Below are 24,785 nucleotides of genomic sequence, written 5' to 3' on the forward strand. Positions count from 1 at the left end.
GATTCAACTGGAAAACATTTTGGGCAGGAGTTGCCACACACACTTGACCGTAAAGATTATAAGTTCTGGAGTGACTAGTTGTGAAATATAAGCTAGCATTTCATGACACTGCTAGGCGATTTGGGTGGAGCATTGTTTCATGGACTTGGGCAGCAAGAGGAGAAGCTATTAATATAAATGGAAGCAGGGCCACATTGCCAAGCCCTGAACTTGTGTGCTAACTTGAGTGGGGTGAAGGAAACCAGCAGCTGTGCTTAGAGCTGGCCATGGTCACCCCTATTTCAATGCCACCCAACTACCAGATGGAAAAAAGACAGACAGTTCTTGCAGGAAGCAAAACAGGACTATTACATCAAGATAGGTACTACTTCAAGATAACAAAAATATTACATAAAAATCAGTACCACCATGGCAGTGAATTGCATATGTAAATAACATCTAGGCAAAGACTCAATAAAAAGTAAAAATGAGAACTGTTGTGCTGAATTGTGAATACCTTGAAGAAAAAATCTAGATTTTATTGATTTCTATATTTTAGTACAAAAACTCCACCCCTAAAAAGATGCATAATAATAATTAATAGTAATTAAGCTAATTTAAAAAGCATTCTTATTCTTTCCTGTAAAGATGCATGAGAAGGAAGTACTCACCAATGGTGAAAGAAAATTATTTTGAACAATATGGTAAGTGACATGGAGGACATAAAAGTAAATACTTGAGTTAAAGATTAGAAGGATCAAAGCAATCACTCTCATTCCAACCTCTAAAATCAAGCATGTATGCAAACTGCAGTCCTCATACTGCTCTGAGGAACCTCCCTGGCTACTGTTCCAGCATCAGTGAACTATTTTACCACTCTTCTTATATGCTGGGTGAGAAAGGAATTAGAACTTAATGTTCAGGTGTGTTCAACCTGCAGCCCAGCATCCACATGCCTGCTTTAAAAGTTATTATAAAAATATTTCAAAAGGAAGTTTTATTACTCATATATACTAACTATATTATAAATATTAACTATATATTTGCCCGAGATCATTCCTTACCACACAATACAGCCCATGCAAGCCAAAGGGGAGCACACCCATGGAAGGAATATCATATGACCAAAATTTAAATTTATGAAAATGATTTCATGAGTTGAAAGTTGAATGTGGAAACAGTGCGGACTTTGGATCGGATCAAAAGATCTATTGCATAAAGGAGGTCTCCCTTTTTTCTTCCAAATGATCAAAAATAAATATGATAAAAATAACAATATCTACAGGTAGTTACATATCACCTGTCATGTGGGCAAGCTCTATTCTAATATTGCAACATAACTGGATCATTACTATTATTACTCCTGTTTCATGAATAAGGAAACCTACATGTGAGGTTAAGTAACTCTTCTCAGATCACATAGCTTGTATTAAGTGGCAGAGTCCCTTTGGACATGCTTTAGGGCTTGAGTTCTTAATTTCAAGACTACGCTGCTGTGGAGTATATACATAATGTAATTGCTATCTTCCATTTCTGATTTTTTGTTTTGTTTTGTTTTAGAAAGAATGCGTTGCCTGCGTGCCTCATCAAATCTTGGAGAAGAAATGAAGTCAGATATTGTGCTTACTCAGGGAAAAATTATTTTTGAGGAGACATGACAGAACATTATCATATCAAGTTGGTAACAACTAACAAATGCTAAACATTATTTTTAAAATAGGACAATAAGGGAAGAAAGAAAGATCTGTTAAAGAAAATTCACTTTTGAGTAAGTTTTTAAGAGTAATGACTGGATTGAAAAGGAGAAAAATACAAAACTCAATTCTCCCAACATGCATACCTCTCAGTCTATTCACAATGTAGAGGGGACAGCCATATTTACACCAATTTAGACCCTCACAAACAATAATGGTGTTTTGAGCTCGAAAAATAGAGGGACTGAAAATGAGTTTCCTTCAGCCTCACTGTGTTATGCAAACAAATTAGGATGAGGTAGTATATTTTTGCAGAGAGAAAAAGATCACTTTTGGGATGCCTACTCAGTAATTTATATATAATGCTCAGCGAAAGAACAGTAAGAAGTATGTTCTAGATGTTTATCTCCTGTTTAGGCACAACTAAGTCTTACCAACAGTGCACTACTGGAGTCACACAATAATAGCCTGACGTCTGGATTCCTACCTTGAATTAAAAGAGTGCAAGTGACTGGAGAATCTTCAGGGAAAATAATGAGTGGGTAGACCGAGAGACAGTCAACCTTCAATCCAATAGAGTCTTGGAGAAATGTGGTTGGACTGCAGAGGACATTGATAGAAGTCATGGGAAGACGGGATCTTAGTTATTTCTTATTGCTCAACAGGAGATAAAATTAATACTAACTATCTAAAGTGTAACAAAGACTAGAATCACAGACAGGCTAAAATCTTTTATTTTCATTTACCTGTCCATTGACTGAAGATCGAAAGAAAAGACAATTAACTAAGCTATGGAGAGAAATTACATATGACTAATGACACATGAAGCATTTGTGAACATCTGAATTAACTTACATGGTAAGATCTTTTTCAACTGAAGGTTCTGTCGTTGTATGCTCTGTATTATTATAACAATGTGTTAAATTATAAAAATGGAATCTTAACCAAGTTAAGAGAATCACTCAGTCATTTATTTTAAGTCAACAGAATTACAAGCTGCTTGGGAATGAATGCATAACTTCTGTTATTTTATATCCTTCTGGTAGCCTGGTATAGTGCTTCTCATTTACTAGGCCATCAATAAATAATTATTGATTAACTGAAGTCAGTGACAGATACACTGCTATTTTCTCTAGCTTTGACACCAAATATACTGATTTCCATAGCTTAAGTCCAATCTTCTGGAAAGTACAGATGTTAATAGTGCAGATGCTGAACTCCCTGCCACAGGGCAGCTAAGTGCAACACCAAACTAAAGTCACGAGGTCAAAGGACATTAGTCCTGAACTGTGACTAAAACAAGAAGTTTGCCTCAGCTTTCAGATCTCTGGGGTAGAAAGTCTATTTGCTTTAAAAACACAAGTAGAGTTTAATTGATCATCACAATTATACAGCACCAGATGAGGCACAGCCATTCAGCTTGCCGCAATCTATGCCTTTTTTTCTGTGCAAAAAGACAAAGAAACACCATTCTTCCTAATGGTTTTAAGTAAATGGACATTGAAGTCATGTCTTATTTTAGTCAATATGATTTTAAGACACCAAATATAAGCAGTATGACTTTAAGAAGGCGGTAGTAAGGCAACAGCCCACTCATTTTTCTCAATCACAATATGCTGTATTCCACATAGTAAGTAACCATAATAAAATCTTCCATATAAACAAAAAGTAAGATGCACCACATAATTTCCTTTCCTCTAATTACTCATAAAGTCCCAAATTTCTTCCATCTGTAAAGGGGTCTGGGAGTTTATATAGAACAGAAATCAGAATTTGTTCTGGTATTTTAGGTTACTTGTATTTTCTGAGAGCTATCAATAATTCTCCTTAAGCCAATGAATAAAGAGAAAGAGTGGGGATTTCTTGTACCACATGATGGGTGCCTGCTTCAGAGAGAAGCTCCCAGGGTGTGGTGGTGCTATCTGGAGGGCTGCTCTGCTCTCTTATCTGGTAAACACTGCAAAGAGGGTAAACAAAAGCGAGACAGCTTTTCTTATGGCAATTCCTAAGCAAAGGCTGTCACTTTTCCTTATCACTTTGCATGTGAGAATGAACAGATGGAGCTGTTTCCATATTTTTTATTTTCATTGGATCAAATCAAGATTTTAGTAAAATTTCAAGTAGGGTACAAAAAAGGAAATAACTAAATGTGTATATATTGGGCATAATTCATCATATGCCTTTATCAGATAAACCAAATGAGAAAATCCTGAGCTAGTCATAAAAGCTTGTCCAACTCTGAGTGACTTGTCCTTAAGATGGATCTTCTGTAAATAATTAAATTAGTGGATTTTTTTTCTTTGCCCATCTGGGGGGAAAGAAAAAAAAAAGAATTATGGGCATGCACAGACACACATAAATACACACACACAGTCAGTGCAAAAAAGAAGCTTTACTTGAATTGAATTGTTAGCAAGATGCTAAATTACAAACTACAAAAAAATCAGGATGGTTATTAAAAATAATTTGTTTGGAGGTGATTAAAAATTTGCAAGAAAATATAATCTATTTTATGGCCATAAAGACTTATATGTATAAAAATATGAGTCTTATCATTAACAAGTCTTTAATACAGATAAGTAACTTAAAAGCATGTTGTAATAGAGATGTTAAAGGCCCTTAAGCTAAACAAACAGCACCTATATTGAGAGAACAAAGGGCAATTCTCTTTGGTTTGTCTTAGCTACTCCAGAGCACCTGAAAGAGGGGGAAAGTTTGGGACTGTCCCCCAAAAAGGACGATGGGTCTGTCACAGTGAAAAAGGAAAAGAAATTATTGGTGTGTATATCATTTTTTTTCCCCTTTCTTTTAAAGGATAAAACAGAACTCATTTTATCAGTAGTTCAGAGAACTTTAACGAACAAAATATGACAGCATCACTGAGAATATTTTCACTACTTCAGGCCTAGGTCTCTGCAAACACGGCATCACTGGCCTTACTATTAAAAGCAATCTGCAAAGGAGGCTTAAAAACCCAGGGGTCTAATATCAAGTGAACAGTAGGAAAGGTGACCTTTCGTTCCGAGTGTTTATTAAAGGATCTGCAGACTCCAGCTCAGTGTGGGCCCAGCACTGGTAAGAGGCCAAAGGGGAGAGGGTGAACTCTGTGTTTTTTTAGAGGTCACATAATCAACTCAGAAAATACAGCTGGAAAAGAACAAGAATGAAAGCGTGGTTTTTAAGTGCCTCTTCCACTGGTTAAATGGAAGTTCCCTCTAATAATTTTTCATGAGAGTACAGCCAACATACTACTAACTTAGTTACCAAATTTAACCGTTAGATATGTCAAGTAAATTTTTTTTAAAGATATAAAGGGTAACTAAAGCAGGTTAGAAAAAAGAAAACTGAAATAAGACTAAAACAAAAAAATTTAATTGGATCTAAAAGAGTAAAACAAAAATAGGTGATTCTATTTTGATGGATAGTGGTAATCCTTATTTATTTTTCTGAAGTAAAACATGTAATTTCATAAATAATATTTCACTTAAGAGATATTTATAGGAAGAGAGAATGTTTTTATGGTAACCTCATTATGCTATTTACAGAATGATATGAACGGATAGCCTGGTCATAAAGTCTGGTATGTCTACCATTTAAATACAAGGGGAGACAATGACAGATATATTTTAAAATACATATTTAAAATATCAGTCAAGTTTGTATTTCACTTAATACAAAGAAAAGATTACCCATGTTTGGTAATTCATTTTTAAATTTGTTCGGAGCTGCCTGTCTTTAGGTATTCGTTGTATTCTTTCAATTACCTACTATCTCTGGTTCTTTTCCAAAGTACTACTATTTTAGACATTCCGTGAGTAACCTGGTATTTTTCCCAAAAGCAATATTTTACCTACTTTGAAAACAAAACTAAAATTAAAATCAAGATGACCACAACAGTAAAAGAAGAGTGGTGCTAACCTAAGTTAGAAATGCTGTCACCTCCTTAGCCCTGATTTAGTTGCCATCATACCAGAAAGTATGCACACACATAGTTGACTATGTGGCTATGACTGATTGATGATAGCCTAGCAAGGTTACCATAGCTAATTACAACATCATTCATCTAAGCCTGCATGGCAAAAAGGTCGTGAGTTCAATCCAAAAAAAAAAAAAAAAAAAAAAAAAAAAAGGCTCCTAGGGAAGGAAAAGGGAAAGAAAGAAAAGCTTTTTTTTCTAGATGCTAACTTTTGAATCAGCCCCAACAGAAAACAAGTAGGATGAAACTCAATGACCAAATTATGACTTATGGATTCATCCAAGCAAATGACTTCAGTTCCTTGGTAATTTTAACTCCAGTTTCAAGCCTACAGCAGAGACCTTCCAGCAACAAGGAAACCTCCATGCTTATGTGCTTTGTACTCTGAATTCAAAGGCTACATCATCAGCAAAAGCCAGCCCTGGGCTTTAGTTCTGCCATGTGTGTGGTGTGAGTGTGTTTGTCTAGGATCAGATGCCAATACTTAAACTCACATTATGGGCACAGCAGCTACTTACACACTGCAGCCTAATTAAAGGAATGAGCTTCCTCTTTCTTTATGTTTTCCTAAAGATCACTGCCATAAAGGGATTTAGTTTCCTTAAGAATTGAGAAAAATGTTCCCATATGTTTCCTTATGCAGTGAACTATTCAAAATCAGATAGAAAAGAGTCACAATTTTCAACAATAATCTGTGACTGCACAATATTTTCTTAGAACTACTGAAAATGAAGAAGAGAACTCAGTGTTTTGAAAATAATTCTAACAAACATATAATCATAATTTCCATTTAGTTTTGAAGGAACACAAACACACATGGAAACAATAAAGTAACTGAACCACCTTTCAAGTCTCAAAAGCAGGAATCACTTTCAAATAGAAAGTATCTCCTGTTCAAAGTTTAACATACAGAGGAGAAGAAAGCTAATACCATGTAAATGCCAAACTTTAATCAGATTACTTTACATCTAGGTAACATAGATCACAAGAGTGACAATAGCCAAATTTAAAGAACCTTTTATCCTGAAACACTATTTAAATTGCATTGCTAAAATAATTATAACTAAAGAAATATTTTCTCATGCAATCTTGATCCTGAAATAGAAAATTTCAATCAACAAGTACTGAGAAAAATTATCAAAAGGCACAGAAGAAAACTGCTAATTAATTAGGGCCATAGGAGGAAAGAAAATGACAGGAGCATGGATTTGGATTCAAACTCAACTTGGTATTAATGAAATTCTCCTAGGATGATTATCACCCATTGGAGAAAGGCCTGCTTTATAGTCAAGGAAACTGTGGCCTAGAAGGTATGGAGGTGACACAATAGAGAATGGCCTGGATGTCCTTGAAACTGGATTTCTACTTCTATAAGAACCCAAATGAGTCTCAGTTTATCTTTTGTTTGGAAAAATGTGGCCCCAAGAGAAATATGTGAAATGTCTTGTCTAAGACTCATACCTACTTCAAACTCTGTAGGGTCTGGAACAAGTTCCATGTGACTGATTCTCAAAGAACGAGGGTTAGTTCAACCTTGGGTTAAGGCTACAGAATACCTTTTAGGGGTCAAAAGATCAGGAACCACTGATCAAAAAGCTAACACAAGGACTAGTCAGGGAAAGGCTAAGGGACTCTTGACAACAATTATCTACACTAATTGGTCTTATTTATCTATGACTTCATGTGCAAAGGACAGAAATATCAAAAAATACAGAAAAACCCACATTGTAGAAAAATAATCTCTTCAGATCCTCTTAGCATGAGAGGTACACCACCCAAAAAACCCACCTATATCCACACACTTGCTAAATGCACAAGAAGTGAGAAGAGTAGATTTACTTCTACATTTTATGGTACTTAAACGAAATTTCAGCCACCTCCATTTTGTGGTCTTGGTTCCTTCATTCCCTTTTGATTTACAGCTATGTATAGCATTTACTTATTAATATACACTTTATTCTCAATTCTAAAAAGATATGAGGTACTATTTTACAACATATACTACTGAAAAGAGAAAGATAATTGAAATTTACAATTAATCCCCAAACTATCATGGAATTGAAAGAATGCTCTACTAATAGCCAAGAGACACAGATTCTAATTCTAGTTCTTTAACCAATAAGTTTTTAGACATCAGAGGACACACTGACTTTAAGCTTTTATATGTTCATTTTTAATGTAATGTCAATTGTCTGGACAACTGCCAATCATCAAACTATCTGGATCAGTGCCTTTCAAGATCAGTATTTCACAAAATTTCTTCTGAGATGTACATAATGCTTTGAGTAGAGCTAGGCTCTTTTGCCATAGGATGTTTAAGAAGCATCTGGACTTTGCTTATTGCCTGCCTAACAAGCTTCTGGACCCCTTCCTTCCTTACTAGCATAATCAATATTATTTGTCTAGAGGTGGAGCATGAACAAATACTATTAACTAACTAAAGTCAAACATTTGTTCAGTCATGGAAATATGCTCAGAAGAATCACAGGTTCCATAGAGCAGACTTTGAAAAATTTTTAACTATATTATTTCACTATTGTGACTCTTCCTATGATGAATGACTCTTTGCTATTCCACCTGATGTTTTGGCCACCTTATTTCTTAAGCAGGCTCTCAGGTTAATAATTTTAGGAGATATGAAAATAAACACTGGATTGTTTCAGAAATATAGAATCTTGAAGTGTTGGAATGATGTGCTAGTTGGGACTGAGTCAGGATTCTGTCATTTGGCATTACATTAGAAAATGCACCAGAAAATACATGCTATGAAATAATTTAGATGAATAAAGTTGGAATTGTGTGGTTGCCCACCTGATTTAAACTCTTTTTATAAATTAAAAATATATCCCCTTAGTTTATACAGCATGAAAATGTGAACACTTTTGGTTGGCAGAAGATTTTTAATGTTTACCTTTGTCATCCATCTTTGTTGAATGAAGAATAAAGAAACATCCTGTTTACACTTATGGCACTGCCTTAAAGATCTAGAGAAGGTTTTACAAAAAAAAAGATCTTGAGTATGGGTTTAAAAGGTTCATGAGTCTACTAGGTAAAAAGAGTCAAAGGAGTGATCCAGGTCAAGGATCTACAAAAGCATAGCAATTTGAGAGAAAGTAGTAATTGTGGGAAATGGCAAGTGGCTCACAGTGGCTACAGGTTGATTGTGGATGAGTTGCCAGCAATACAGATGGGCCAAGAAGCAGCAGCTACATCATGAGGACCAGTGAGTATGACGTTTATGCCTATTCTGTGCATAAGCATTAAATTTGGGTAGGAGGGCCAACCTCTGTGTCCATTCTATAGTATGGGGAGAGTTGTTGTTTGTCTTTCACATGAAATGTGACACTGTTGCTGCTTATCTTGTGTTGGAAAAGAAGGTACAAAATTATACTAAACACTGAGTGTAGTTTGATCTCAGATACCAATAAAACTGACAATTTTTATGACAAAATGATGTAAGCATAAAAATCTTTTGATGCCTAATATTTGTTAATTGTGTCTCTTCAGTAAGAAAAGCATGTAAACAAGTAATGATTGATTTTCCCATTTTCTTGAATAGGCCTTAAGAGTGAGAAAAGCGGTGATAATTAGGTCCTGCTTCTCTTGGGCTAGCCTAGTGAATGAGCTCCTTCAGAGGCAAAACTAGCCCTCATGGCTTCCAGGAGCTCAGTGGGGACAATGAAAGGCCGAGGGCTTGAGGGAAGAATGACACATCATGGGCATTCTGTCTTGATGAGGGCTATTCATTCTGTGACAGCACCTTCCAATTCTTCACCTAAACAGGGTCTCAGCATGACAGCATAACTGGTTACACTCCCAAGGAACCTGAAACACTGCTTCTACTGCGCACTGTATCCCCTCATCCTGAGGCACCCGGCTGTGACCCTTTCTTACCCAGGAACCAACAAGAGGAAAAGAGAATGACAGAGGCCAAAAATGGCTTTGTTGCTGTCTTCCTTCACTTCTCTATCTACTTGAACACAGATAAATATAAATTTCCACTCTTTATTATTCCAGGAATGGAAAGTACTCAATCTGCTATACCAAGAAGGTAAGGAAAGGGATGATTTTTCCCACATCATTCATTGCTGCCCAAATTCCTCCAGCTGATTCACAGGGATCATTTGTATTAGTTGGCTGATGAGCTTGGACATGGTCCTCAGGGCAGTGGGGAACTACTAGAGGTTTTCTAAGCAGGGGGCTTATATAATCAGATCTGTGCTTCGGAAGGGTCGCTCTGGCAACAGTAGTGACTGAAGAAGGCAGGCGCTGTGAGCAAGAGGCCAGCCTGAGGCTTGTGCATTGATCCAACTGATGATACTCTGGCCGGGCACAGCAGTTGTGGACAAAGAAAGCTAAAGAGTGGACAGACAGGAGTGTGGGGAAGAAAAAGGAGGAGCTGGAGATGATGCCAAGGTTTCAGGCTCCATGTGTGAGAGGCAACTTTTGTCACCAAACGTGACTGTCAGCTAATCTCATTTAATTTATGTTACTAAGTAAAATGGGGTTTGGGAGCCAGGGTTCTGGTATATACTCACGAAGCAAACCCCAGGGAAGTTGTATCAGTTTATTATTTTATGGAAAGCGTATCAGAGGTAGCATAGTAAAAGGGTTCCTGACAGTGGACCCAGTAAGTTTAAAATCTTGGCTCTGCCACCCAACAGTCATAGGATTTTAGATGAGTTAGTAAATCTCTGGGTGCCTAATCCTCATTTCTTAAAAGAAGAAAATAATAAAACCTAATTAAGCATTCTGAGACTAAAATGGGGTATTAAGTGTGAAGGAGTTATTTTATTCAGTCCACTAACTTCAGCTCAGTGTCCCTGTCTAATAAAAAACTCAGTTCTGAAGGTGTACAAAGTTCACTATCAAAGAAAGGAAAGCTCAGGTGATTCAATGGCAAAAAAAGTCGTAAAAAGCACTGAAAGACAACAAAACTGTTTTCCTGAGAAACTTCATAAAAGTTGAAAACCAGTTTCCAGGCACATGGATACATTGAGGTTCAGCCCCTTGAAGCCCACAGCACTAGCTTATAAGTAGAATATTAAAAACAAGCCATGTTCTCCTTCAGTCTTCCCTTATTGTCTAGTTTTCCTGTCATACATTTACATAATGGGTGCTTTTTCATCCATTACGCAAATGAGTAGTGTGGCTGCAAGGTTGCTGAAGCCACAGTCCTGACTCCTAGCAAGAGCTGCAACCCAACCCTTCACCATCCATGTTCCAGCAGACCGCTTTGCTAGCCTGACTTGCAAAAAACAGAGGAAAACCATGAAGTACACAAGGTCATTAATTTCCCTTTGGTTGGTTTTAAAAGAAAGAGCATAGATGCTTTTCAGAAAATCAGGACAAAATATGGTTATTTGGTGTAGTCACATGTAAAATCTACTTAAAGTAGAGGTTTCACTTGAAGTGAAGAATGTGAGTACTCTGCCCGATGTTTACACTTTGGAGCACACTTTGCTCCAAAACTTTCTCTTTGCAAAGTAAAAAAAGCCTGTCCTACTGGCTTGAGAATTAAACTCTAAGAGATGTGTTAAGCAGGCCCAGAATGTTGTATACACAATAGACAGGAACGAAAATTGTTTTATGTACCAAAATATTACCACATTTTTAAAAACTTCCATGCTGTTAAACTGATCTAACCTTTATGAGGTATCACAAAAATATGTTATTTCTCTTGGAGTTGTAAATTGACTGAAACTTTAGAAGAATGTTTATTTTCTTTATACAAACAACTTCAAAACAAATATTATGAAAAAGAATTCTGAGTAAAATTTCCAGGTGAATTGTTCTTATTTGAATAAACCAGCAGGAAAGAATTTCAAAACTAACTTCAAAATATTCTCTGTAAAGCCTGAGATATATATTGGAAGAAAAGAAGGATAGGTAGGGAAGAAAGTGGCCTTTATTTTTTGTCTGAGTTCCTTGGTAACCCTCTGCTTTTTCCAAATGACTTTTTCAAGAAATTCTTAAAAAGTGATCCTCACAGGATACTGTTGAATCTCATCATTTACAGTCTGACTCGCCCCTATGTTACTTCAAGGACATGCAATTCATATTTACCTTCAGTTCAAGAGGGAAAAAATTCTATCTACAGTACTTAGCAGTACTGCAGAAGCCACAAAGAACTATTTTTAAAAAAGCAATTCTGAGAAAGACGAACACAATTTTTTAAGAAAAAATATTAATAGGATAAAAGTCATAAAGAAGTAACACAATCATAAGACGACACACTTTTAACCGGATGAAGATCACACCACTGACAATACACGTACCTAACTTCAGAGAAGAAGGGGTTACTTCAATTTCCCCACTGATTGGTTTAAATGAAGCCATTTGAGCAGCCACTTCTGTCTCCAAAGCATCAGGGCTCTGCCAATCTGCAGGGTTTCCATCGGGGCTCTCAATCTTGTGGGGTGGTTCTTGTTCATCAAACACAGCAATCAGCTGTAAACAAGGCCAACAACACTAAATCACTTTGCAGGACATGCATATCATCGAGACACCGTATCTAGCTGATTCTGATCTTTACTTGGTTTTAAAGAATAAATCTCTTCAAACTTAAAATTTTAATGTTACTATATCACAACTCTTAATTTTTCAATGATATTATGTCTATAAGCTCCAGGGCCAGACATAATGAATGGTTTGTTCTTTTATTTGGTCTGTTCCTAAAATAGACAGCTGATTTTGGCTCTTTTTAAGAAATGCAAGGACTGCCTCCTCCTTTCAACACTTTTCTCGATTTGTCTAAAAAATTTCACTAACATTTTATTTTTAAAATATTCCTAAAGAAAAAAAGGAAGTTAAATATGCACAAACTGAAAAACAGACTTAGTATAGACATAATACATACTAAACAATAGACAGAGTAACAGTGGACATCCCAGTCTCAGAAGGTAAAACACATTATAAAATCTCCAATTACATCTGTCCTCCTGAAGAATATCTAAATCTACACACAGGTACACACAGTGTACTGTTATAAACAGTCTACTTTTGTAGTATAGAGGCAGATAACTAATTTTTGTACATGCCTCTCATTTCATCCTTTTCTTGCGTGAATTTTTCTATGTCGAATGGCTGAAGTCTAACAATCCTAAGACAACTCAACATCCACACTTTTAACCTAATTATTCCCATCTCCATCTCAGTTTGGTCTCATATGAGAGCTATGTATCATCAATATAAAAACTTTGAATTTTCATTGTTAAGTCATTTTCATTAAAGGAAAAAATATACAAAAATAGTTCTACCTCTCACTCAGATACTACTGCACAGATAGCATGGACAGAGAGTGCACTTTGGCCAGATGACAGCACTATCATAGTGAACTTCAAATGTTTTACACCTACTGATACAGAAAAGTCCAAGGGTGGATTCAGACAGCAGGTCAGGGATGCTATTATCAATCTAAAGAGTGCAGTGTGTAAATTTGAAAACTGCTAGTAAACCTTTAGATCTTTTTCATTCATTAAATAAAACAAAGCTACTTATGATTCGCAAATTTACCCAAAAAAGGCACTCAAAGCCCCATTCATGGAGGAACCTTGTTGGCAACAGTATTAATAACGTAAGTGCTGGGGTAACCAATCAAAACATCATAAATTCCAACTTCTGTGTCTTTCAAAAGAAATGAATACAATTAGGGATATGTAAATTGGCTATTCAAAAATAATTTTCATAATTGACTACTCATTTCCAGTATGGAGACTTCTTTAATTGGAAAATCCAACAATCCTCCCACCCCAGAAGAGAAATGCTTACTCCCAAGGCATTACTTTTAATTCTTCAAATTGAGTGCATGCATTTTCTATTTTTAATTGCTAACACTGATGAACTGATTTGAGAGAAGACAAATGGATTAATAATGAAAGATTATTCTAGTACAAAAATAATCCATAGAACCATATCTTCCTAATCATCTGCCAAAATAAAGTTTAACACATTAAAACCTGCAGAGAAAAATAAAATTAATATTTAAGATGAGATAAAAAAGTGATAGAAGTGTTTTCATCATTATTTCTATGCCACAATTATGATTTTAATTTTGCATATTGGTGAATTCCAATACATATCAGTTATGTTCATTTTAGTATACTAATCAACTAGGCTGGGGCATATCATATTGGCACTATGAAAAAAATTGTGTAAAAGCAATATCTTTCTTTTCTTTCTTGCCATATCCTTAACTTTCAGTATAATTCATTTGCTTCTTCTGTTAGAGAAGAGAAAAAAAGTAGTATATCCAGCAGACATAATGTGAAAGATTAAATCTGAGATAAGATAAAGTACTACCTATTGCTTTTCATAAGATAATTTAACATGTCCCATACACTACATCCATACACATTTATAATATAGTAGTAACAAGATTATACCTATTTATCAAATGGGAAAACACAGTGTTTTAGAGATTTTTGTTTCCCAAGGTCATTGACTAAAAGGTGTCTGGTAATAGAATCAGGCTTTTTTCAAACTGAGTATTTCATACTATACTATAACCATTGTTTTAAAAAACAAAAGACTATACAGTAGGGCATTTGTAGTTTGTGGATGAAGATCACACGTACTGAAAATCATGACCTTCATCTTTCAGTGATACAGCCATACATAGCTCTCGTAGCAGGTAATAGTGAGATCTAGATGCTTCCCAAATATCACAGTATCTTTAATTCATTAGTGTTTAGTCTATCTTCCAATCTTGTGATGGACAGGCATTACCTCAGCAGAGCCTACACTTAATGAATGGATGAAATCAAGCCTCTACTCTTGGGAAGAGAAGGACCAGCTCCTGAATCTGCGGTACCCAAACAATTCACTGGCCCCCAAGTTCTGGCTGATAACAAAAACTCTCCATCTGGTCTGTATCTCAACTTCTACAATGTACACAGATTTATGATTGTTTTAACACTGGTAATTTGTTTAAATCATATATGTAAGTCCTTGTTTACTAGATTCCTTGATTCAAGAAGAGACCTACATTAGTGGGGAACAGAGTTTCTGAAAGATGCTGTTACAGAGATGCAGTGGTTAACATAAACCTTGGTTCCAGTCCCTCAATAAAAGGCATGCTGGTTTCCAAAAGCATCCTGCATATGTGAATGGTCCCCACTCCCACCTTTGAATCCATTCAGTTACCTTTCTCACATAGCTGAGCAACCATAAAAGAAAGGATTCTTTTAAACAACTTAAACAACTTTTGGGGTAAGATTGCAGCTAAACTTCTGTGCTACCTGGAAGAATTTCCACTGACAACTTAGTGGCTGTAGTAAACAAGACCTCATTCAAAATGCAAAATGACAGTATGTGAATTGGAAGTCTTCCTCAGCCACTGGTCTATCTTCTGCATGTCTTATATTCTCCTTTTGTGATGCAAGTGTTCTCGTGTCACCCAGCATAATCATGGCATTTCCCAACAATCTTATAACACAAAATGCTCTGTCACATGGCATTACTTCTAACCCAAAGTCCCTTCCCCTCAGACCTGTCAGCACTTATGCATCAAACTCCAGCTACAGCCAGGTCAATCAGTCTGTAAGTATGCTATCAGTTCTCCCATCCCAGGACTCACTTACCCTAGGGGTACCAACCCACTTCTTGCTTCCCCTCTAAGACAAACTTTGAAGGCACTACATACACAGCAACTGCCAATCTCACTTCGATTTCCCAGTCTCACTTCTTTCCCAACAGAAGTTCTACTCAGGCTGTGTCCACTATAATTATCAAGGTCAAAACTGCAATCATCAAGATCAAAATACTCTCCAGATCACTAAATCCAAGGCCTTCTCTACTTTGAGTGTAGGACAAAGCTGAGCACTGATTCCTGGCCAAAGTACTTTTTCCAGTTCCCTTCCAGGACACTATACTCTTTTGGTTTCTTCTTTAACTCTATGGACTCAAAGCTTCCTTTTGCTTATTCTTCTTCATCTCCTGGTTTGGTCCCTAAAAATGCTAACGAGTCTATGTCTCAGTTTTGGATTTCATCTGTCTCATGTCTTAGATAGACCTATATGCTGATAAATTAAAACTTAAAGTTTACACCAGTGATGGTGAACCTTTTAGAGCTTTTGATGATACAAAGAGCCTGCTATAGCATATGTGCCATGGGTTCAGCACCACTGATCCTAGACCTTCTTCTGGAAGTCCAGGTTCATGTTGCCTAACCTGTGGAAAACTGAACAGTTAATCTTCCAAACCTCTTTCCACAGTCCTTTACATGCCAGTTAATAGCAATTCACCCTTCTGACTTGCTCAGACCAAAGAACCTTGTAATAACTCATCTCTCTTTCCCTTCTTCTGCCCCTGTCTGCACTTCCTCATCCCATGTCTCAAATACCCCACACACATTTGAATTCTCAACACATCTCAAAAAGTAACTTGGTTTTTACCAGTTTTCAACAACTGCATTGTCACCACTCTGTCTCAGCTACCATAATCTTTCCAACGCATTATGGTGACAGCTCCATCAACAGTCTGTCCCTCTGTAGAGGAATATTCAACATAGCAGGATTAGCTTGCTAAAATGTAAGCCCAATTGTGCCTCTCATCGAGACCCTGATAATACCTTCCTACTTTCCATGGAGCAAAGTCCAAGCCTTTGCAGTGGCTATAAGCTCTGTGGTGCCTGAGTTCCATTTCTGACCACGTGTTCTGATTGTTCTTTCCCTGTTCACATGATTCTATCCATGATTCTTCCACCTCAGTGTCCTTGTATTTGCTGTGCTCTCTCCCTGGAACAGTTTTCCACCAGACAGCTCTCTGGCTCATTCCTAAACCCTTCAAGTTTCCCTGCCTACACAAAACTGTGACAGCCCACTACCATCTCAGAATTCCCTTCTTTGTTATTCCTTATACCACTTATCGCCTTTGGATGCTATTTCTTTTTTTATTTCTCTCATTTCTGGCCTGTCTCCTTACTCCACTAGAATGTGAGCTTTAAAAACACAGCTAGTTACCTTTGTCTCTGCTGTTGATGATTGTAATTAAATTGGCTAAAACTGAGAATATGACATAAGAGGTGAAGGTGTAATTGATGAATAAAACTAAGTGAAATAATGAAGCAAACTAGATGCTGAAAACTAGTATGTCAACAAGAGATACCTAGATTTTCATGTTTTCAGAACAAACATTTGAATGTCTCAAATATCCCAAACACATTGGATTTCTCAACGTATCTTAAAAAATAACTTGGTTTTTACCACTTTTCAAATGCACTTGGTTTTTACCACTTCAACAAGTGCACTTTTCAACTTAAAAATTTAAATGAATGTATCAGTAACCAATAACTACCCTCACAGTTGTCTAAATGTCATCATCATAAATACTATTGGTTTGCTTTTTGAATTATAAGGAAACTTTTCATTTTTTACCCAACACTGGGGAAGCTGCTTCTAACACATCACATTCCAGAAATGGAGATTATGCACCTTCTAGCTCCTTTTTAGGTTCATTTTGAAAGGGACGAATCAGCTAACTTATTCTCTGATAGATGGAAACATTGAAGTAAGGGTGGACGGGAGGTAGGCAGGTTAGCAGTTAGGCCCTAGAGACTCTCTTGCCCACCTTTGTCCAAGACACCACTTGGATTTACCTACTCTGAAGCTCCCAGATGCATTCTCCAAGTAGTTTAAACACAAATAATGAATAGACCTCCTGATAAAGCAGAGGCACAGCCTGAAGTAGCATGTCAGAAGCTCAAAACTGAAGCACCCTGCTTTATTTTACAAGGTCATGAAAATTATATGTTCTGTGTTCTAGTAGGAAGCTGTATAGTATTTATTGTATGATTTCAGTACCCCTGTTTGAGGGGCCAAGTAGAGTGTATTTCTCAGGAACACACACACCTTTCACTAAGAGTTAGAAAAACACATGAAAATAAACATACAATGTAGTATGTTGTACTCAATAATTGTATCTCAGTTGCCATTCTGGAGTGGTATTCCCAATTCAAAGATTAAACAGCTGTGTTATGCACAAATAACTCCTTCCCCAGGGATATATGGAAGGATATAAGAATTCACTAAGAAAAAATGATACATTAAGCCTTATTATAGACAATATTTCCATCTTTTCTTATTTTCTACCTTATAAAGGTCATAAGAATGGAAAAGTCAACAAAAACAACAAACTCAAAGATCAAAAAGCAATAAAATAACATTGGACAACTTATGACATTCATGACTCTGAATACCACATCTGATCAAAGAGCTTTCCCTCTGTGCAGCTTTATACTATCAATTCCTCCAAAACAACATTCAGACCTACTTTTTCTTTTTTTTAACCAGGAATCAAACTCAGGACCTTGTGCTTGCCAGGTGGGCACCATGCTGCTGAGCTATATCCCTGGCCCTCAGACCTGTCTTTATACTTTGAAAATAAAGCTATTGTGACCAACATGTAGCAGATCATATATCAACAAGTAACGTGTGTGTTTACATGGGCTTGGGGGGTGAGAAAGGATGGCAGGGAGTACTTTTTCCTTGATAACATCCCTAACATGCCCAAGTGCTTAGAACAGAGCCTGGTAGATAGTCAAAAACTAAATTTAATTCCTTTTCCTACCATAACAATCATTCCCTGGCTTCCAAAGTCCCACTTGACTTGTTTATCTCTATTCTGCTTTGACTTTGTTGTTTCTCTTTAATCTCTTCATCACAGCATTGACAGAGGAACACAGAAAGTACCAAGATCAAAACACATCAAATAGGTAATTTTGATTTTTTTCTTACTTTTCATTGCACAAGAAAACACCATCTTTAGATGTGCAGTACAGCTCTTCCACATTCTGATACAGGCACTGTGCTATGTCTTCAGTGCTGGCCCTAACACCAAGCACTAAACCAATGCCTTTAGATTCTACATTGACAAGTAAATATTTCAACACTGAATGCAACCAAGTGCATTTATTGCAGAGTCCTTCAATATTCATGGTGTGGTTTATTCTGTTGTCAACCTGTAGCATTCTGTCACATTTATAGCCTGAGCTTTTAGAACCTGATTCTATTATCTTTAGCCTATGTAGTGAACAAAATGGAATCACCTAAATGCTCAGAGAACATAATAAAATGTATTTATGAAAGTAATTTTATTAGTAATTACACTGAGAAATATGTGGCTCTATTTTAATTACATGTCAAGTGAACTAATGAACTAGTACAAAGAAAGGCTTATTTTGCATATTGAGTTCTTTGTGTTAAATTGTTAAACTTAACAATGTATTATTATTTTTTACTGTTTTCTACATATTGCACGTTACCAACAAATATTAAGAAAAATTAAGACAAAGGAAAAAACAAGTATCGTACAAAAGAAAATTGGAATCATTTGTCTCCAATCTTAAACACAATTAAATCTAAGTACAACTGTGAAATTACAACAATTTCACAAGTAGAGGAAAGCACATTATCACCTTTGAGAAGGGACTGAAATACTGCAGAATTTCATTTAAATGTATGCATCTGCTTGTAACTAAATACCAATTGGCTAAGAGAGCTAATTTTATGCCACTTTAAACAAAGGTTTCAAAGAGGACTTCCTTTCCTTCATAGGATTTTGACAGCTAGCTAAAGCCATTTAATCCAGATTTTCAAAATTAGCAGGCCCGCATTAGCATTTTCATTAGATGCTGGTGTCAGACCTTACATCCACAGAACAAGTACACAGAAGCTATGATTCTCAGAAAGTTTAATCCATATTCAGTAAATGAGATATACCTCGTTTCATTTCCTCCTCAAACTGAAAATCCATAATAGAAGCCTTTATAAACTTCACAGCTTTACAATGCATTCTAAAGAAAATAACACAATTTATTCAACTATAGTAAGAACCTCATTTATCCTTATCAATTTTTAATGCAGCATCTGATTAAATTGCCTCATACCAACAAAAAATATACTTACTAAAAAGTACCCATATTTCAGCCCAAAATACACTCACCTTCTTTAGTTATGTAGTAAATTGCCAAGAAGTCAGATATACATTAAACACATATTATACTTAATTATATTTTTCCTCTGAATGACTGGATTTAAAATTTTACCATGATATGTAACCACTTAAGTTTGAAAAAACCCCTGATTTTGTGTTCATTGTATTCTTTATCTTACTTGGTGACAACAGCTCACCTCTACTCTACCCAGGGAAAGCCTGTCCTCTGCCCTCACTCCTACAACAGCGCTAAGGCAAAGGGTCCCTTTGCAGCTGGGGGCACCACAAAGCCCTTGTCTTAGCCCACAGGTCCAGGACCAGGACAGGTTGCAGGCATCATGAGGATAACACAAAAGTCAAACATCTGAAAACTCAATATGCCTTCCTAGTCAATGGTAACATTCTCACTGCCCTTGAATTCCATATATTAAAAGTAACAGACACACAAGAAAATTGAAGATAAAACCCTGGGGTTAAATAGGCAAGAAAATTCTCAAAGATGATCTTGATTCATGAGGTAGATTCACTTGCCAATTACCCAGCATAGGACTACATAGCTCCTCAAGTTTATTCAATCTCAAGGACTTGGGAGGTCTCAGGAAGGTGTACATTACTGGAAACAAAAACACTATACAAGTTGGGGTGTTTAAAATACATGGACACACACATACACACAGAAGTTTTGTTCTTCAAGTTATTCCTAACAAAGTCACATACATTACCCTCACTTTCAAGAATATTCTCAAATAAGCATATCCAACAGTAGAAAATGTAAACTAGCATGTGGAAAATATTATATGGTTTATAAAGGATTCCATGCATTTATAATATTGTAACAGTCGTACATACGATATTGTTTCACTGGCTGTACTTCCAGACAATTTCTATTATTTGCCTACTTCACTACAATTTCTATTCTCTTATCAAACCAAAGGTGTAACTGTCTCAGACATTGTCCTTGGTAGTCACTTAGCCAAGGCACAGCCGCCCACACAAATGCTAAGGATCCGCGAGGCGGCGAGGACTGGTCGCTAAGGCTGAATTCTCCTCACAGGAAGGACGGCTAACTGTCGCCCTGCCTAGTCAGGCTGCTCATCACCTGGAGCACAGAGACCTGGATTCTCCTCTGCCCTCTGAAGCAGTCCCTGGTATTTAGCCATAACTCTTTTGCCAAAGCGGCCTTTTGAGACACAGATCTACATATGGTCTTGTTCTACCCTCAAGTTCTCCATCAAGTTCTCTCAAGGATGTGAAATTAGTCAGAGCCCCACCTCTACTCCCCTAGGCCCATCACAGGCTCCCTGTGTCCCCACAAACCTTTATCAGGCCTCTTTCACCACTCACACAAGGGCCTTTGATTTACCCGCCTTCATCTATATGTAAAACTCAGTTACCTAAAACCATGAGTCATGTCATTAAGAATAAGCAGTTTAATGAATGCAGATATGGCCCTGATATGTACTGTTCTAATGCTTATGCCTATTATTTTACTTTGTACTGTTAGGAAATCCTTTGAGAATAGCACTGGAACACTCAGTTGAGAGAAACGAAGTGCAACTGACTGTATATTCCATCTTCCTACTGTGGTACTTGCTGCACAGGAAAATCCCACCGGTAAATGAATGACCTAAGTTCTCTGCTGTATCCAAGGAGAGCAAAGCCTTTGTTATAAGAATGTCAACACTTTTATATAGACACTGTCACCCTGCATCCAGCCTTTTCCACCCTGTCAGGAATAAAGGTCACCCTCACAGCCATGTATGCTCCTATACACAGCCAAGTAGTTTCTGTCCATCCTTGAGGTTCAGCATAAAATTGCATTTTACCATTTCTCCATCTAAAATGTATTTAGTCTGTCATGATCTCAGTTCTGTCTCCTAGTGGACTACAGCTATGTATTCAATTTTCCTCCAGAGGAAATCTTTTAAAATTGTAAAACTAATTTGTGCATTCACATACCTAGTTTTAAAACCAACACAACTGCAGTATTCTCCATGATATCTGACTGTTAGAAGAACCCTGCTTATTTGCACTAATGACTGCAATCCGATGTATTGCTTAATTTTGTGGATTAATGAGTAAGCAATCAAACATGATTTTTAAGTCATGAATATAACAAACATACTATTCATTTATTTTGACAAGTATTATAATTTATGAGACTTGGCTACAAATAGAGCAGCCTATTTTGTAAGAGAAAAAAAGACACCTCTCTGCTTTCAAGACAACCCAATAGCTCCCAGATAACAAACCTCTACAGAGAATGATGACAAAGCCACCACCATGCAGAGGCAGATAAAGAACTAATAGCTTGATAGAAAAAAAACAATTATATCTTACTATATCATTAAAAATTTCACAGTTGTATTTTGCACACACTTGAGATATATGAATATTGGTAGAGTTTGCAGGCCACACAAAAGAATCTAACTAAATAGGTCGTGTGGGTCTGATATAGGTACAGTGGGCATACCTCTCCCTGGGACCACCTTGGTAACTTAAAACATTAGTTTGGGTGGCATTCTGTGCCCCAGGGTGTTCTGTATTTCAGATAAGAGATCCCCCAAAGCCAGGTATAACAGGGAACGAAGACACTGAATACAGGGAAGGTCATAATTCTCTGAAAATGACTTGGTTATTAATTGGTACTACCTTTCATCCGATTGCTTAAGGAACAGGCTCATTAGCACAGATACATTTAGCAAATTGGCCTGAGTACCGCTGACTGACCTCATGACAGATCCAATGATGTTCTACTTTCGCCAGCATTTCATGACAGCTGAGCAACTGGTGAATATGAAAAGGTCAGCATACAGCCTGATTGAGGGATGAGGAAGCACTCCTCTTAAATATTCCATTTAGACTCAGACTTTCATTGTCATGGGTGACAAGTCTTTGAAGCCAATATTTAAAAAAATTAACACTGCAATTGCAGGTGGGCTTAGTTGCCGAACTCCTCCTGTCAGAGGGGTAGAGTTAACCTTTTCCTTTAGTTTCTAATTGCTCTACATCTCCTTCACTGGTGATAATGTGGCTAACCCTGCTGAGCTGGGTGTTGACTTTGGGAGCATCTAAATGTCAAGATTTGTAATTATGATCATGGGTGTATTAAACTCATATCGAGTGAGGCCTCACTAATTGGGGCTGAAGACAAGAAGGCTGGGGTCCTTGTTCCTTCTCCAGGGTCACAGGTGGTATGTTATCGCTTCTGGGGGTAGCTATGTATTAGGTAGGTTTCATCTCTAATTTAGAATGGTGGTCTTTGTAAGGTACTTGTAAATGTGTAAGTATATTTGTATATATAAAAACTATAATTTGTATATACAAAACTACAATTTGCATGTATAAAAACTACAATGAAACATGTCGAGCACATTTACAAGAAACAATGGAAGCCAAGTTTTGCAATTAGGGCCATATCCAAACAGCCAGATTGCTGTGACCATTGGCAACACTGAGTTTCCACAGTAGTCCTTCGCTAATACTCCTGGACCCAAGGGCGACTTTTAAACTTTGCTGCTTTTGGCTTTTAGGTTTTCCAAGCAAAAGGAAGCATGCAGGGGAAGGAAGATGTGGGGATAACAAACTTCCTCAATTCTCTCTGGCAAGTTGTATACAGTGTGTGATGTGTGATAGGCAGAAAAAATAAAATGAAAAAATTTCAAAAAGATCAAATTTCAGTGCTTTCTCTGCAGCCTGTTCTTTTCATATATAGAAATGTTGTTCAATTCATATTTATAAAATATGATTTTGTTTTCTGACATTTCCATTAGGATTTTCCTATGAGTATTTCACCTAATTTTAATCTGTAAAAAAAAGTGAAGAAAATTAATCTCTGAATAATATTTCTTAATGTATTCATGCACATCATAGATAATGCAGCCATTTTCCATTCTTGACACTTGAAAGTACAGGTTATCTTGCATAGTCCCAGTAATAAGTGACATTATATTTCAGTCACTAATTTTGTAGATAAAATTATATCTTGCTTAAATTCAATTATTTGTTTAAAAGGGATATCAAAAACAATTTTATGAACAATTTTTCCCCTGCAATGGATTATCTCTTCATATTCTTTGCCTTCCTTTCCCACCTTTATAAAAAAAAAACCTTTTGCTTTCGGTATGATTAGTTCGTCCTGTTTTTTTGGAAAACTTATTCTTTCTGGTTTAGCTTTCAATTTTGTTTGTGAGGTAAAATTTTTCATTACATGGTATTCCATTCACTTAAAACCCCTACTAAATCTTCAAAGGACCCTTGTAAGTAGGCACTCACCTGGAACCAGTAATATTTTATGATGGGCAAGTAGTAAAACAATGTTTGTTTCATTTAATTTACTACTTTGATAGTCCCTTAAGAGAGAGCAGGTGGGAAAGGTTTTGATTGATAAGCCTTTGTTTTTTAAATCAAACATGTATATTCTAACTAAATACAGATGGAAAAGAACTTCTATGAGAAAGAAACGCACAAATAAAATTCTAATATCTCAAATGATTACATAATCCAAGTGTTTGTTATTATTTTCTGCAAATTTTCTATTTTGAAATCCCCCAAATTAGGGTAACTCACAAAATTTGTTTAAAGATATCTTCAAGTACTTAATAACTCTAGGATTCCATTAGTTATTTTTTATCCTCCAGATAAAAATAACTATTCCATTGCTCTTTAGCCCATTTTCTAGATCCCTACAGTCTAGTCATCAGTCATCTTCCTTGCTTTCCTATAAACTGCCATCTTCCTGGCTCTCAAGCTGTAAAGATTAAAAACTCCAGAAAGAACCTGATTACTAATAATGATGGATAAACATTTGTCTGTGTCCCTTGAACTCATCCAGATCTTTTCACTGTTATTGGACTAAACCGTTCTGTTGACCTTGGGTTTCTAGTCTCATTTCTCTATCCTAGCAAATGCTAAGCAAATGCTTAGAAAATTCTTTTGGTTATATTCTATCATGTAATCTTCTCTGACAATTACTCTCACTTTCATTTAAATTTCAAACTTAATATTTATTTCATCTATGACATGTAGGTAACATATGGGGTAATTCTAAAGAATCTCTATACATGAATTCTATCAGAAAGTTAACCCATCAGACAAATAAATAATGACCTGATTGTGAGTACACAAAGTGAACTGAAATACATGATTGGAACAACAGTAACCCCACTGCGTGTACAGGAGGATATGACGGTGTGTCAATGAGT

General features: G+C 36.4%; 1 protein-coding gene across 1 annotated transcript in view; it reads right to left on the reverse strand.

Moving 5' to 3' along the window:
• Pard3b (par-3 family cell polarity regulator beta) overlaps positions 1–24,785 on the reverse strand; it is an 864,914-nt gene that overhangs the window by 609,842 nt on the left and 230,287 nt on the right. Inside the window, exon 3 of the mRNA XM_013520665.1 lies at positions 11,928–12,099. Within this exon, the coding sequence (XP_013376119.1) occupies positions 11,928–12,099 (172 nt within the window). The remainder of the gene's footprint in view (positions 1–11,927; positions 12,100–24,785) is intronic.

This window comes from Chinchilla lanigera, unplaced genomic scaffold (assembly GCF_000276665.1).
Source record: "Chinchilla lanigera isolate Chin_1 unplaced genomic scaffold, ChiLan1.0 scaffold00056, whole genome shotgun sequence".
In the NCBI taxonomy this organism is placed as follows: Eukaryota; Metazoa; Chordata; class Mammalia; order Rodentia; family Chinchillidae; genus Chinchilla; species Chinchilla lanigera.